General features: G+C 41.5%; 1 protein-coding gene across 10 annotated transcripts in view; it reads left to right on the forward strand.

Moving 5' to 3' along the window:
• The window catches only part of GTF2I (general transcription factor IIi), an 80713-nt gene that overhangs the window by 5192 nt on the left and 62496 nt on the right, over positions 1 to 13025 (forward strand). For 9 of the 10 annotated variants that reach the window (XM_049803484.1, XM_049803481.1, XM_049803483.1 and 6 more), the window contains exons 2-3: positions 6639 to 6744; positions 8157 to 8295. In XM_049803484.1, the coding sequence (XP_049659441.1) occupies positions 6646 to 6744; positions 8157 to 8295 (238 nt within the window). In that variant the 5' untranslated portion in view covers positions 6639 to 6645. Of the gene's footprint in view, positions 1 to 6638; positions 6745 to 8156; positions 8296 to 9672; positions 9853 to 13025 lie in introns of those variants that run through there. The other variant, XM_049803492.1, reaches the window with a different exon arrangement.

Here is a 13025-nt window from a genome sequence, read left to right on the forward strand (position 1 = left end):
TTTGCTCTTAACAGATTGTGAGTATTAATCTGTACACTTTGGAAAGAATCAATTCTGTCCTTTGTCAGAAGGCCAATATTTGGGCAGAGCTAAATATGCTGAAATTGTGCCTTGGCCCAGAAGGCAAAGAAGCCAAGGGGTGAAAGCTGCAACAGCCAAGAAGCAGTCTAGCTTTGTTAGATTTTTTGTTATGTTTCTTCTTGTTCTAGCTTTGTAATGAAATGTGTGCTTTTGTACTCTGCTAGAATAACTCCCCCTCCCCAAGTATCAGAAGTGGCCCATGGGAGTCTAACAGGAGCTGGACTTCTTTCCCCTAGGGAGCAGCAAATCTTCAGTGGTGTGTAAGGATGAGCTCACACAAACTCGCATCCAGCTGTATTTTGGGGTTCATGGGAGTTATGCTCTTTTCCACCAGTGTGGCAGGATTTGTTTTAGTGTTTGTAATGCTAGGTGAGGGGTTAATGGAGAGATGTATGCTTTGGCACTCACAGCTGCTTTTCTGGAGAGCAGCAGACAATGGATAGATGTATCATTTTGGGAATACCTGCTTGCATTGCATCTAGTGAAGGGTAAAACCATGTTGCTATTGCTTATTAAGACTTTTCTCTAAGAAACACATATTCCATCTCCCCCACCCCCCCCCTTTTTCCATATGTATTCTTTATATGCTTAAATAACAGTTTTTCTTCATAAAGCTTAATTATTTTTTTGGTTTTGCTTTTTGTGTGTCTGACAAGCAACTACTAGAGAGAGTATCCTTTACTAGTGGGTTTATCAAGATTAGCATGTCTGCCCCTGCATGAGTACAGGGAAGATGGAAAGTAACTGTGTCTTGTGGTTTTGTTCTCTCTTACCTTGACTATTTCTATTTTTTGGTTCTTAAGAGTAGAAGCTAGCAAGAAACGTGTTGAGTGAGATACACATTGGTTTCATTTGGCTTCCTGAAAAGCTTTGGTCTTTGTTTTTCTTCTTATAAAAGGAAAACCGAGAGTGTTTTTTAGCTCTATATCATGTGACCTTCTCATCAGGCAGCACAGCATGCTGGTTTTGGCTGGGATAGAGTTGATTTTCTTCATAGTAGCTAGTACGTGGCTATGTTGGGTTTGTGCTGAAAACAGTGCTGATAACACAGGGATGTTTTTGTTATTGCTGAGCAGTGCTTACACAAAGTCAAGGTCTTTTCTGCTCCTCACCCTACCCGCCCACTGAGTACGCTGGGAGGGGCACAAGAATTTGGAAGGGGACACAGCTGGGACAGCTGACCCCAACTAACCAAAGGGATATCCCAGACCATATGGTGTCATGCTCAGCATATAAAGCTGGGGGAAGAAGGAGGAAGGGGGGGACGTTTGGACTGATGGTGTTTTGTCTTCCTGAGTCACCATTACACGTGATGGAGCCCTGCTTTCCTGGAGATGGCTGAACACCTGCCTGCTGATGGGAAGTGGTGAATGAATTCCTTGTTTGCTTTGCCTGAGCGTGCAGCTTTTGCTTTACCTGTTAAACTGTCTTTATCTTAACCCACGAGTTTTCTCACTTTTGCCCTTCTGATTCTCGCCTCCATCCTGATGGGGAGGAGAGAGTGAGTGGCTGTGTGGTCCTTAGTTGCCGACTGGGGTTAAACCACAGGCAGGAATGGCTAAATGCTACAATCTCGGTACTCGACCAGTATATTTTGCAAGGCTTTGTTCACTGTTACAAGTCTTTACTTGGGCAAAGGCTCATCTTGGCACAGTTAAACTGAAGGATTTATAGGTAATTATAACTAATATTAACTGATCTGGAAGTTCTTTTTTAGCAATATGTGATTAAGATTAATAGATATATCATAAGTGGTACTCTGGCAGCCAGCTTATAATTGTTCAAAGGATGGTTTTTAAATTGGCCTTTTTGTGTAGCACAGTGGTAATGGGTAAGGTGTTACACTTTTTTCAAGGCTTTGCACTGGGGATTTATGTTGGGCAATGATGTTGTCACACTCTTTCTAAGGGCTGGATCTTGGAAAGGCAGCCAGGTTCATTAGATGTACTGAACCATAGCCTACTCTTTCTAATAATAAACACTGTCCCAGTGGTATAACTAAGGATAGTGGAAAAAACTGTTGTTTGAAGGGGAGAAACTAATGAAATGTTGGGGGGGGGGGGGAGGATCTTTCACATGTGACTTGCTGTCAAGTGGGTAGGAAGAAATATTCTTGTGCTGTCATGGTGCAACAGGATGTCTTTTGAATCTACATTAAACACTGATCTGGCACTGTCGTGGTTTAACCCCAGCCAGCAACTAAACACCATGCAGCTGCTCACTCACTTCCTGCCCCCCCCCCCAGTGGGATGGAGGGAGGTAAAACTCATGGGTTTAGATAAAAACAGTTTAATAGGACAGAAAGGAAGAAAATAATAATAATGATAATAACGATAATAATAATAAAAGGATTGGAATATACAAAACAAGTGATGTGTGATGTAATTGCTCACCACTTGCTGACTGATGCCCAGTTAGTTCTTGAGCAGCAATCCCTACCCCCCCAGCCAACACCCCCTGGTTTATATATATACCAGGCATGACATCCCATGGTATGGAATACTCCTTTGGACAGTTTGGGTCAGCTGTCCTGGCTGTGTCCCCTCTCAACTTCTTGTGCTCCTCCAGCCTTCTTGCTGGCTGGGTGTGAGAAGCTGAAAAATCCTTGACTTAGTCTAAACACTAATTAGCAACAACTGGAAACATCAGTGTGTTATCAACATTATTCTCACACTAAATCCAAAACATAACACTATACCAGCTACTAGAAAGAAAATTAACTCTATCCCAGCCAAAACCAGGACAGGCACCATGCAAACTGGTTAAAGAATGGGTATCCTAAAAAGACAAGGCACTATGACTTTATACTTTGGAAAGACTCTTCCAAATGTTATTAGCAGAGTAGTCCAATGATAACCTAACCCAACTCCTGATCCAATTGCGATTCTGAGATACTGAGGCTGTGGCCTCACATGCAGCAGCAAGGTAGCTTAGGATATGCTGTCCTCTCTGTTGAGCCAGGATGGCTGTTTGTGGGGCTGTGCAGTAAATCAAACTGGGAGCCAGTCCAGTGGAGTGCTTCTCCCATTCCCTGGCAAGCTCCCCAACTTGATTCACTGTGTGCCTATGGATCAGAAACCACCTTCCAGGGATGGGAGCAATTCTGCATGGGGGAGGAAGCCTGAGCTGGCACTTCTCTGATGTGCTTGTGCATTAACAGCCTTCAAATGATCGCTAGAATTTCCTTGGTCTATTTTCTGGAAAAGGTACCTCCGCAAAATAGTGTCACGACCCAGGCTGGACAGACCAGGGAGTTCTGTTGAATTTGGAATTCCCTTGGGCTAAATGAAGGTGAAACAACACCAAATGATCAGTTAAACATTTTATTCATGGCAGAAACAAACTGAACTTGGGAGACATAACAATAGGTGGCGGGGTTTCTCACAACAGGAATTGGCATGAAACTAGCTCAGTGACCTGTGTAACCTGTGGTAACCATGTACATCAATTCAGGGAATAAGGAGATCCCTCCTGTTGGGTCTTGAGGTTCAGAGTGGACCCCCTTGCTTTCTAGACTCCTCAGAGAAGAGCCTAAGGGTGGCTAGATCCACTCTTAGTCCCAGACTTGGTCAGCAGTTTTATGTCTTAAAGGGATGAGGTGTAGGGATTATAGAAAAGGAAGGACAAAGAGAGAAAAAGGGAGGGAAAAAGGAAAAGAGAGAGATTTTACAGGTCCTGTGTCCAGTGTTGGTCTAAAGGTCCAGTTCCTGTGGCTGTGTGTGTGTGAGGCTTCAGTTTGTGTCCTTTTATCATCCTTGCCCCTCCTTTGGGTGGGCACTTGAACTCATTGGGCTAATTAAGTGCCAGGTGTGGTTTGTGCTTTCAGAACCTTTGGGAAATGGGTCGGTGGGCTTGGGGGTCATTTGGGGAGTAACTTCTTCCCTGCAGACATGACCGTTGTTTGACCTTTGGCCATGCACAGTGAGCTGCCCTGTTAGCACATCAGAACAGGTTGCTGCTCACCCTTGGGCATGTCCTCCCTGTCCCGTTGCTGATGCGTGCTGATCGGTAGCTTCTCAGCTGGGGTTCCTTGCTATGCAGATTTTGTTGTTATGCAGAACTTGCCCTACCACAATGTTTGAGACATTCACTCTTTCAGTCTGTCACAAATGGAAAATAAGTTTACTCTTGTTTTTACAGTGTGATTTTTCACCTAGACTGGAGCAGGTACGTATGTTAGTGCCACTGCTAGTTTGGGAGGTGTTGAACTGATGCAGAACAACTGTGTAGTTATGTTCTGTTTAATCTTTAATATTGGATTGTTAAGATATAATTTTGAAAAGTCTAAAAGCTATCATGTTTAAAATCACTGTCAGCATCCTAACCTTAGATGAGTTCCAAAGATGAGCTTGAGAACTCTATTAGGTACCAAAAAATCATAGCTCAGTGAAGACTGATTTGTCTATGTTGCATCATAATCTCCCTTTTCCCTCTGATATTCCGCAAGCAGTAAGAAAGATGCCTCTCTTCCTCTGGAAGAGAACCCCATCAGCTTCTGTCTCCCCATCCCCAGCTGACCCATTCTTAGGTCACTGAAGCAACCAACATCATTCAACAGTTTATTCCTTTATATTCACTCTTGAGGTTTTGTTCCTTTTCCAGACCTGGACCTGTTTGCCTACTCCTCAGTGTAGCTGGTGCCGGCGTTCAGACCTCTCATTACCTGCATCCTCAAACAGCTGCTGACTCTGCCACTGCTAGTTTATCTGTAGCGCAGTTTTAAAGCTGTTTAAACCTTGCCGGCCTGTGTCTGGAGAGCCAGAAGGCTGCTGGATGGCTGTTGTGAGCTTGCAGTGTTGCTAGCCTTGCATGCTCTGCCCCCCCCCCCGCCCCAATTTGTGCCATTTTTTTCCAATGTAAGCATGTATTATTGTTGTCCCCAAAATGGGGTTGTTTACCCAGTGGTATCACCACTGAATCGCCAATATACGCACAGAGCAGAGGTGTTTTATTCCAATTCATGTTTGTGCAAAGATGGGGGCTAGGTGGTAATTCGCAAAGCTAGCACACCTCATGCCTAAACGGGCAAGCAATTTATACAGTTTAGTTTTACGTATTTAGTGTCCAGTGTTCTTCCCCAAAGCTAATCGGTAGTTGCTTATCCACCACAGTTTCTATTGGGCTGAAGTTTTCCCCAATTCGAATTAAAGGTAGTGTTCTCTTATTCTACAGCGCATGTTCAAGGAGGGTGGGGAGGTAAGTCTTTTTGGTCTTGAATTAAGTCGGTGGTCGTGATGTCCCCCTGTCACCTTTACTTTTCCTCCAGTTATTGAAGATCTTTGCTGACTTCATGCCTATTAGCAATTATTCAACTTTGGGCGCCTCCTGCGGTAGGATGTTCCCTTCTTATCAGTCTTTTAGTTCTTCAGGGGCACACAGTTGTTAGCAAGGCATGCATTGTTTGTACAAAGGGCATCCTGTTTCACTAGACCTTTGTGGCCTTTTTAAGGTGGCTTAAGTACATCATTATCACATGCAATGGTTATTTGTGCTGCCCTGACTTGTCTGCACATCTAATAGGATACAGGTCACCTTTGAAAACTTGAGCCATGTCCTGTGTCCAGGTTCTGCAGGAGCAGCAAGCTGTCTCACCAAACTGTTGTGAAATGTCTCATTTATCTGAGCTATGTTGACTTTTGAGGTGATTTTTTTCAAGACTTGTGCATGGAGTTGTAACAGCTAAATCTCTACCAATTCTCTCCTCCTCCAGGCATGTCAAATTATTGTTTTAGATACGCATAAACACAACAGGTTGCACCACTCCAATAGAAAAATGTGCTCTTAACAGCTGCTGAAACTTCGTTCTCAATATATTCATTCTTGTATAGACAGTTCTGCCAGCAGAAGCAAAACAAGTTCTGATTATTACTTATTTCTTAAATAAGTTTAAAGTCTCCTGAATGACATACAGAGAATAGGTTTAAATCTCTTTTTTTGTGTCACTGCTGAAATTAAGTTTTTAATTTTAACACCTTAATTGGGACTACTTAGCTTTGGTGTTAACCCTACAACTGAAGAATATGCAAATAAAAATGTCATGTTCTGTTTACTGATACTGTTTTCTGAGGCCGTGATTTTGGGGCAGGGTGGTGGTGGTTTGTTTTGAGCTAGGCCATGATAATTACAGGAAGGATTGTTCTAATACTTCTGTCGTAACTATGATTTGCCATTTCTTTTCTGTACATTAATGCCAGTGGTTTTTGCTGTGTTTATCTAGACTGCTGGAGTTGCAAACACTCTTAGAAAGAAAAATCAATGTAAATTCAGCTAATCAATTAATATGTATCTTTCTAGGCACAAAGGGTTTGTGGTCTAGTCATGGCACAACGTTTTAACTTTTGAATGTTTAGCTCCAGCAGTAAGCATGAAAGAATAGAAGAGTGAGCACTTCTTCCTGTTAATTTACCTGTATATTTGCTTGTTTGTGTGTGGTGGGGTGTATTCTGGGGGTTTGAGTTTTGGTTTTTTGTTTTCTTTGCTTGCGTAAGAGAGATTTTAGTTTTCTTGCACTGTTGTGTGTATCTGAACAGGGTTTTTTTTATTATTTCATCTTATAGGAGGAAAATGGCCCAAGCTACTGCACCAGCAACATCCATCCATGATGAAGACTCCTCTGAAAGCAGAATGGTGGTTACATTCCTCATGTCAGCACTTGAGTCAATGGTTAGTAGAGAAGCAGCTGTGTCATAACTGTCTTGGCATGTGCAGGATTACACCAATATATTGCCTCCTGCTGAGGAGCAGGAAAGGTGTAATGTTATATCTTTACCTTATTGCATGCTGTTCAGCCAGCTGTAACTGTTATCTCCTTGGTTGTGGAAAATCATGCTAATGGTCATCTTAACAGTCATCTTGTTTCTTGTTGTGGTGTGGTTGTTTCAAAAATTATTTTGTCAAATAAATAAATGGGAAATATTTCTTGATTGCTCAGGTAGAGTGTGGTTGAAAGGCAAGAGTATGTTCTAGTCTTTGTTATCTGTAATATAGAGTGAATAAATGGTCTTGAGGTTAATGCCTTGTCCTCAGCTGCTGTACCAATTCAACAAAACTTGTTCAGAAAATACTGCTGGTTTTTTTTTTTAAATTGGCATATAACCTGTTTTGTAGAAGTTATTTTATCATTGTGTGGTGGGGTTTAAGGTTGGCCAGGGCTGTGAGTGGAAATGTCTGACCTGTTTCCTTGAAGTTGAGGCACTGTCAAAGATTTGGTTCTTTAAAATTGTTGTCTTAAATTATAAGCAAGAACAAAAATTTTCTTTTGAGCAATGAAACTTTGAATGGGATGGTTATAGATAATGGATTGCAAGCCTCTTTTCCCAATGGGTATATTCAGTTCCTAAAAGCTTTGTGTTGCTTTTTCCTCTCATGCTGCAGTAGTTGGTGTCTTTATAGGTTGCAGCAAACTTTGATCTGAGTTCCTAGGAGAAATTGACTTTTTGTGATCACTTCTTGACGGTCTTACTAATTTTCTTAGGATCTTTGCTCTTTCCTTGCTCCGCAGGCTTCCTGCCTTACTACTTTGCCAGAAATTTCTCCTAGCAGAACACATGTAGGTGTTCACAGGGAAGGTGCAATCCTTCTCAGGAGGAATTCACCTGAGCCTGAGCACAGCAGGCAGGCCAAGGCAGACTGCAGGCAGCCTTCCTGCTTGCAACCACACCTTTCTGAATGAACATGATGAGTGATAAGTGTGCTGTGAATGAACAAAGCTCCTGTACGTTCTGTTGAAAGTTGGAGTTGGAGTAAGACACTCAATATGATTATCTAACAGGGAAGTGATAATTTCACATGGATTGATGTCATAAATCATTTTAATTAAAAACAGTGCAATCTCTGAGTCTAGACAAGGCCTTAATTTCACTAATGCATCAACAATACTTTTAAGATTCCTGATGAAAAGCACTCCAGATGTATAAATTGTCCTTTGCTAATGGCTGATGTTGTTACTTGCAGTACCTTCTGAAGGGTGGATGCTGGCAGCAGAACTAATAACTGTTTTACATGATACCACATACATTTCTATTAACTGTACTCTTAACTATGGTAATAAAAGCTTTTTGTTTTTCTTTTCGTAGTGTAAAGAACTTGCCAAGTCCAAGGCAGAAGTTGCCTGTGTTGCTGTATATGAAACAGATGTGTTTGTAGTTGGAACTGAGAGAGGAAGAGCCTTTGTCAATTCTAGGAAAGATTTTCAGAAGGATTTTGTTAAATACTGTAAGTTTCAATGTTGTGTTTTTTGTATTTCACAAGCTGCTTAATGTGTATTGCATAATACTAAGAACTTTGGGGAGCAAAGTTCTGTATATCATGGCTACATGCTATAATTATGCTGGCTATGGCAAAATCATCTGTTTAAGAACGTAAAAATGATCAATAACAGTGGTCTTGTTCGGAGTGTTACTTCAACTGTGGCTGGAAGTGTTAATTTTTTCTTGGATAATGTGACAAACTAGTACAATAAGAAGTATTAGACTGTCCACCCTCACAACACATTCTGCATTTCCACATGTATGTTAATTTTTCTTTGTATCCTTTCCTCCAAGTCTTTTTTCCACTCATGAAGGCCTAGGCAGGACATTGAACAGGTAGTGGACTACTTCTGTCAGCTCAGATGGTCCTGGTTCTTCAGATCACTCTATGCCTTGTTGAAGCAGATACACATTTTTGACAAGATACTATATTTTATGTAGCTTTATTTATATCACTTTTATTTAGTAGACAGAAATACACACCTATACCATAATGACTTAAAATTACATCTGCATTACTTTTGTACTCCTTTACATCTAGGGTGTGATTTTTTTAAATTTCATTTTTTTAGTAAAACAGTGGAACTTTTGTGTTCATAAAACACAGTCCATTGGTACAGGACAGTATTTTGAGGAGCTGGGTTTGGAAGATTCAGTGGCTCTTTGAGGAAGCATTGATATGCTCATTTAGGACAGTGTTGTAGATGGATACTGCTTTATCAATAAAGAAATGTATGTTTACCTGCCTAGGGAAAGGGAGAGATGCAGGTCAAGAGCAGGCTGTGAGAGAAGAATCAGTCGGGGGGCTGTGGGGGGTGGGAGGCGGGAGGGGTGGGATGGGGTGGGGAGTTCAAAAGCAACAGCTGTAAAATGTTCTGGCTTGACTAATTAAATGCTGCTTGGAAAGCGACTGTGTTTGATCTGTAACAGAAACATTTGCTCCTAAAAATGCTTTTGCTGCTAGCTAAAATTCTCCTGGAGGTTCTGTCTTGAGGTCATTAGTTTGTGGTGGGGCTCTGGATTTTTTCCACTGTCCTACTTGCTTGGACAGTGACTTTCCCTGCGCATAAGTATATTTACTATAAGGAAAGTCAAGACAATGTTGCATTGTACGAGATAACTGATACCAAAATGCAGAATTATGACCTCACTGAAGAATCAAGTATAGGATGAATCAATTCCTTTTTTATTTTTTACAGGGGCAGTCTTCTGATACTGGTATTTATGGAAACTCTTAGCTGAATAATGGAGGAGAGTTCAGTTTTTCACCTGATTTCTTTTTGTTGTTGTTGTTGTTCCTCAAAGGGCTTCCCAGAGGTCCTGGATACTTTGTTTTATTGCCAGTACATTGGTATCATGGGCCTTGATGTCCAGGAGACTTTGTATACTGGGCACATCTATTGGTAGGGAGTCTGAAATAACCGGGATTTGGTGTTTGATCTCCCTGGCTAGATCTGTATTTCTGCTTCTGTACCATGGGAAGAACTGGCTTCTCATCCATGCTTGTGTTTGACTGTATCAGGTGTGGTTTCTATAGATACGTGCATGTGTTGAAATCTTACATTAGTTGTGATAATTCTGATCCTTTGCTTTATTCCAGTTACAAGATGCTCGTTCTTGGGCAATGTTTTGTACTGTCAGGCCAACGAGATTAAATAATATCCACTTTGAAAACAGTGTTTTCATTATGCTTCTTGCAGAACATTGTGGTGTAGATCTGTGTGAATAAAGCCAACTAATCTCAGTCATTGCTTTCATGGTTTCACCAAGTGCATATCCCCCATGCTTTCTGGAGTTTTGATGCTGCAGGTAGTTTTCTCCTGTTGCTGAGAAAGATGTTGCAAATTCCAGAAAACTTGACTTCAGAACACCAATTATTAGGAATAATAGCATTATGTATTCCTGGCGACACTGATTCCATCACTGCCTTTGACAACTTTGAAGTCTTGATGAAGTTTATAGTGTAATATATTTTGATCTAAAACTTATAACTGTGGAGGCCACAGTTCCTTTCCCATTGCACCTTGTTTCTTCAGTTAAATATGAAAGCTAGCAATAGACAATGTTAGCTGCAATTTTAGTAGGTGTTTTGGAAAAGTCCAGGAAGGCCACACTTCTGTGCATTTTTAGTAAGTTAGAGTTGGGCCCTTCTTGTTCCCTTTATGATTAATAAAGGCTTCCATGAGATTCTTACATTGCTGTTAGAATTAAATCTTTAAAAATTCAGCTGTGATGTCAGTCCCTGGAACACATGGTGCTGACAGTATTGAGAATTAGCTCTCCACTTGTATAGGTCTCTTCCTTTTTCTTTAAGTATGGAAACAGAAGTGTAGTTACTAAGCATTCCTCTGGTTATGTCTGACTGCTGTGACAAGCCAGCATGTGTCTCCCATCTTTACCTCCACTTTTCCCACAGCTCCTTTGTATAGTTTGAGTAAATATGAAGAGTTTTCAGAATTTGGAGGCCTCAGGCTTCAAACCCACTGCTTACTTTTAGTAATGAGTATAATTTAGTGGGCTAAATTGATGAAGTGTATATATGAGTTTTATGAAGGAAGTAGCATGTACACTTTCTAGCAGTATAGGACTGATAAAAATAACAGCGGTTCAGTGAAAGCAGCATTGGAGTTTGGTTTCCTGTGGCTTTCATTCATAACAACTTTCACCCACGTGGGTTCCCTAACGCCTAGCTGCAGGGGAAGGAGGAGTCCTGTGCATACCTCCTGTACTTTGTTACCTTAAGAAAATCCATTAGAAACAAATTATAGCAACGCTTTTTTTAACATTAGTATGGGTTGTGTAGTGAGTGTTGAAGAACCAGTCAACAGGCATTAGTTATTTAAAGTTGGGTCAGGTGATATATTCTTCTGAACTGTTCTTAATTAAGATGGCTAAGCCCTATGTTACAGTGAAATGGTATGTTTCAATCAAGTAGAACTTCATGTGCTTGTACACGTAACATGTAACTTAGGTAACCTGCGGTGTCAGTTATTCTAAGCCTTTGTAAGTTTGTATTGTACATAAATGAGTATATTCTTTGAGTACCTGCTCATATTCAGAATGTGAACAAGCATGGATACTTGTGTACTGTAAGCAGTCAAGATCATACACGTCTTGCCCTACCAGTACCTCTTTGTTTTAGTTGCTGTTCCCTGCTGAAGTGTATTGTGTGGTCCTCAGTTCCTCTTGGATGGCCTCAGCAAGATGAATGCCTCCTTGCTCTCTGGATTGTTGTGGAGTTCTGGGTTATCAGCCATCCTGAATGGGAGACTTATTCCTGGGGTGCTTCAAGAATGTTGTTCCCTTCATGTATTCATCTTTGTCATCTTGGCAGTTTCCCTTGAGGTTTTGTCAAGGTTTGGTATCAGCTCTGTGGAATTCATTCTCATTTGAATGGAGCTCCAGATGGTTTATAAAACAAACAAAAAAACCAGAAGAGGTCTCATCATCCGCAGGCTGTATTTGCCTGTCAGAAGTGACCTTTCAGAAGAGCTTCGTGACTCAGAAACACCTTTTTGGTCATCTGCTCTGGACTTTGAAAGAGATTTACCCAGCACTGTGTGTTTCATCCTATCTGCCAAGGAGCTGATTGTTATCCAAGAATCTTGGTTGCCTCTGCTAGCATTTCCACTGGTACTGGCTGTTGCATCATCGGTATGTAGGTCGCACGGAAGCATAATCCTGCTAGTTCTCTAGCTTTCTGTCAGCTCTCCCAGTCATGCTGCTTTTTTTCCTTCTTTGGTGCCAGGGCTCTGGGCTCGCTTGCCTGAGGTGGGGCCATCTTGCATCTGTAGATGGTTCATCTTGGATGATGTGTCCTTTATTTTTAGGAGCCTTTGTTTTCCTTCTGGTGGCCTCAGGTTTCCACACTGATTTTAACAGTGCATCTGGTATGGGCCAGAATTTGGCTTCAAGTACTGCTAGAGACTTTTGCCCAGCACCTTTCACTCTTCTTACCTGTACCTCCATGTCCATCCAGCCACAGGTTGCAAGAACTCCTTGTAGCTACAAGAATGCTCAGAATCCCAGTGGTTTTAGTGGGCACAGCTGTTCCTCCTGCTCATGATGAATGAATGGCACACGATGCTCCAAAGACCTTTTGGGAAAGATTGCTCAGCTTTGGCTCCTCAATATCTTGTGTATGTGGATTACTGTTCCCTTTTGGATATCCTCCATTATCTGCAGGCAAGTAAAATGACTCTTCCTATAAACTAGGCTACTGCGGGCCTGCTTGAAGATCTGCGGCTAGGCTTCTGTCTCGTTGAATCCTGGCCTTTGAGAAAATAGAAGTATCAGGTTTTCTGGGGAATTCTTCCTCTGACATTGTGCTCCCTTATCTCTTTGACTCTGTAACTAATGTAATGCTTCAGCAGTTTAGAGGGGGGCAGAAAAAGCAAATAAAAATGGAAACCTGAAAGGCTAGATCTTACTGGTTTAAAAAACAAACTCAAAACTGGCAAGTCTCTGACTGGATTGGCAATTGTTGGACTGCTTTGGCGTACTGTAATTTCCATCGGAATACCTGAAATTGGCATTTCTGGGCTTGTAGTAGCTTGTCCCTACAGTCTAGAGAGAATTAAGCATCTCTGGCTGAAGTTATACCGTGTCTAGAGTCTTGCTGTGGTAGATGCAGGCTTCCTACTCCATAGCTGTAATTGTAGGTATGTAGTGACTGTCCTCATTTCAGGTTTTGAC

The sequence above is a fragment of the Accipiter gentilis genome, chromosome 6, assembly GCF_929443795.1.
Source record: "Accipiter gentilis chromosome 6, bAccGen1.1, whole genome shotgun sequence".
Taxonomy (NCBI): Eukaryota; Metazoa; Chordata; class Aves; order Accipitriformes; family Accipitridae; genus Astur; species Astur gentilis.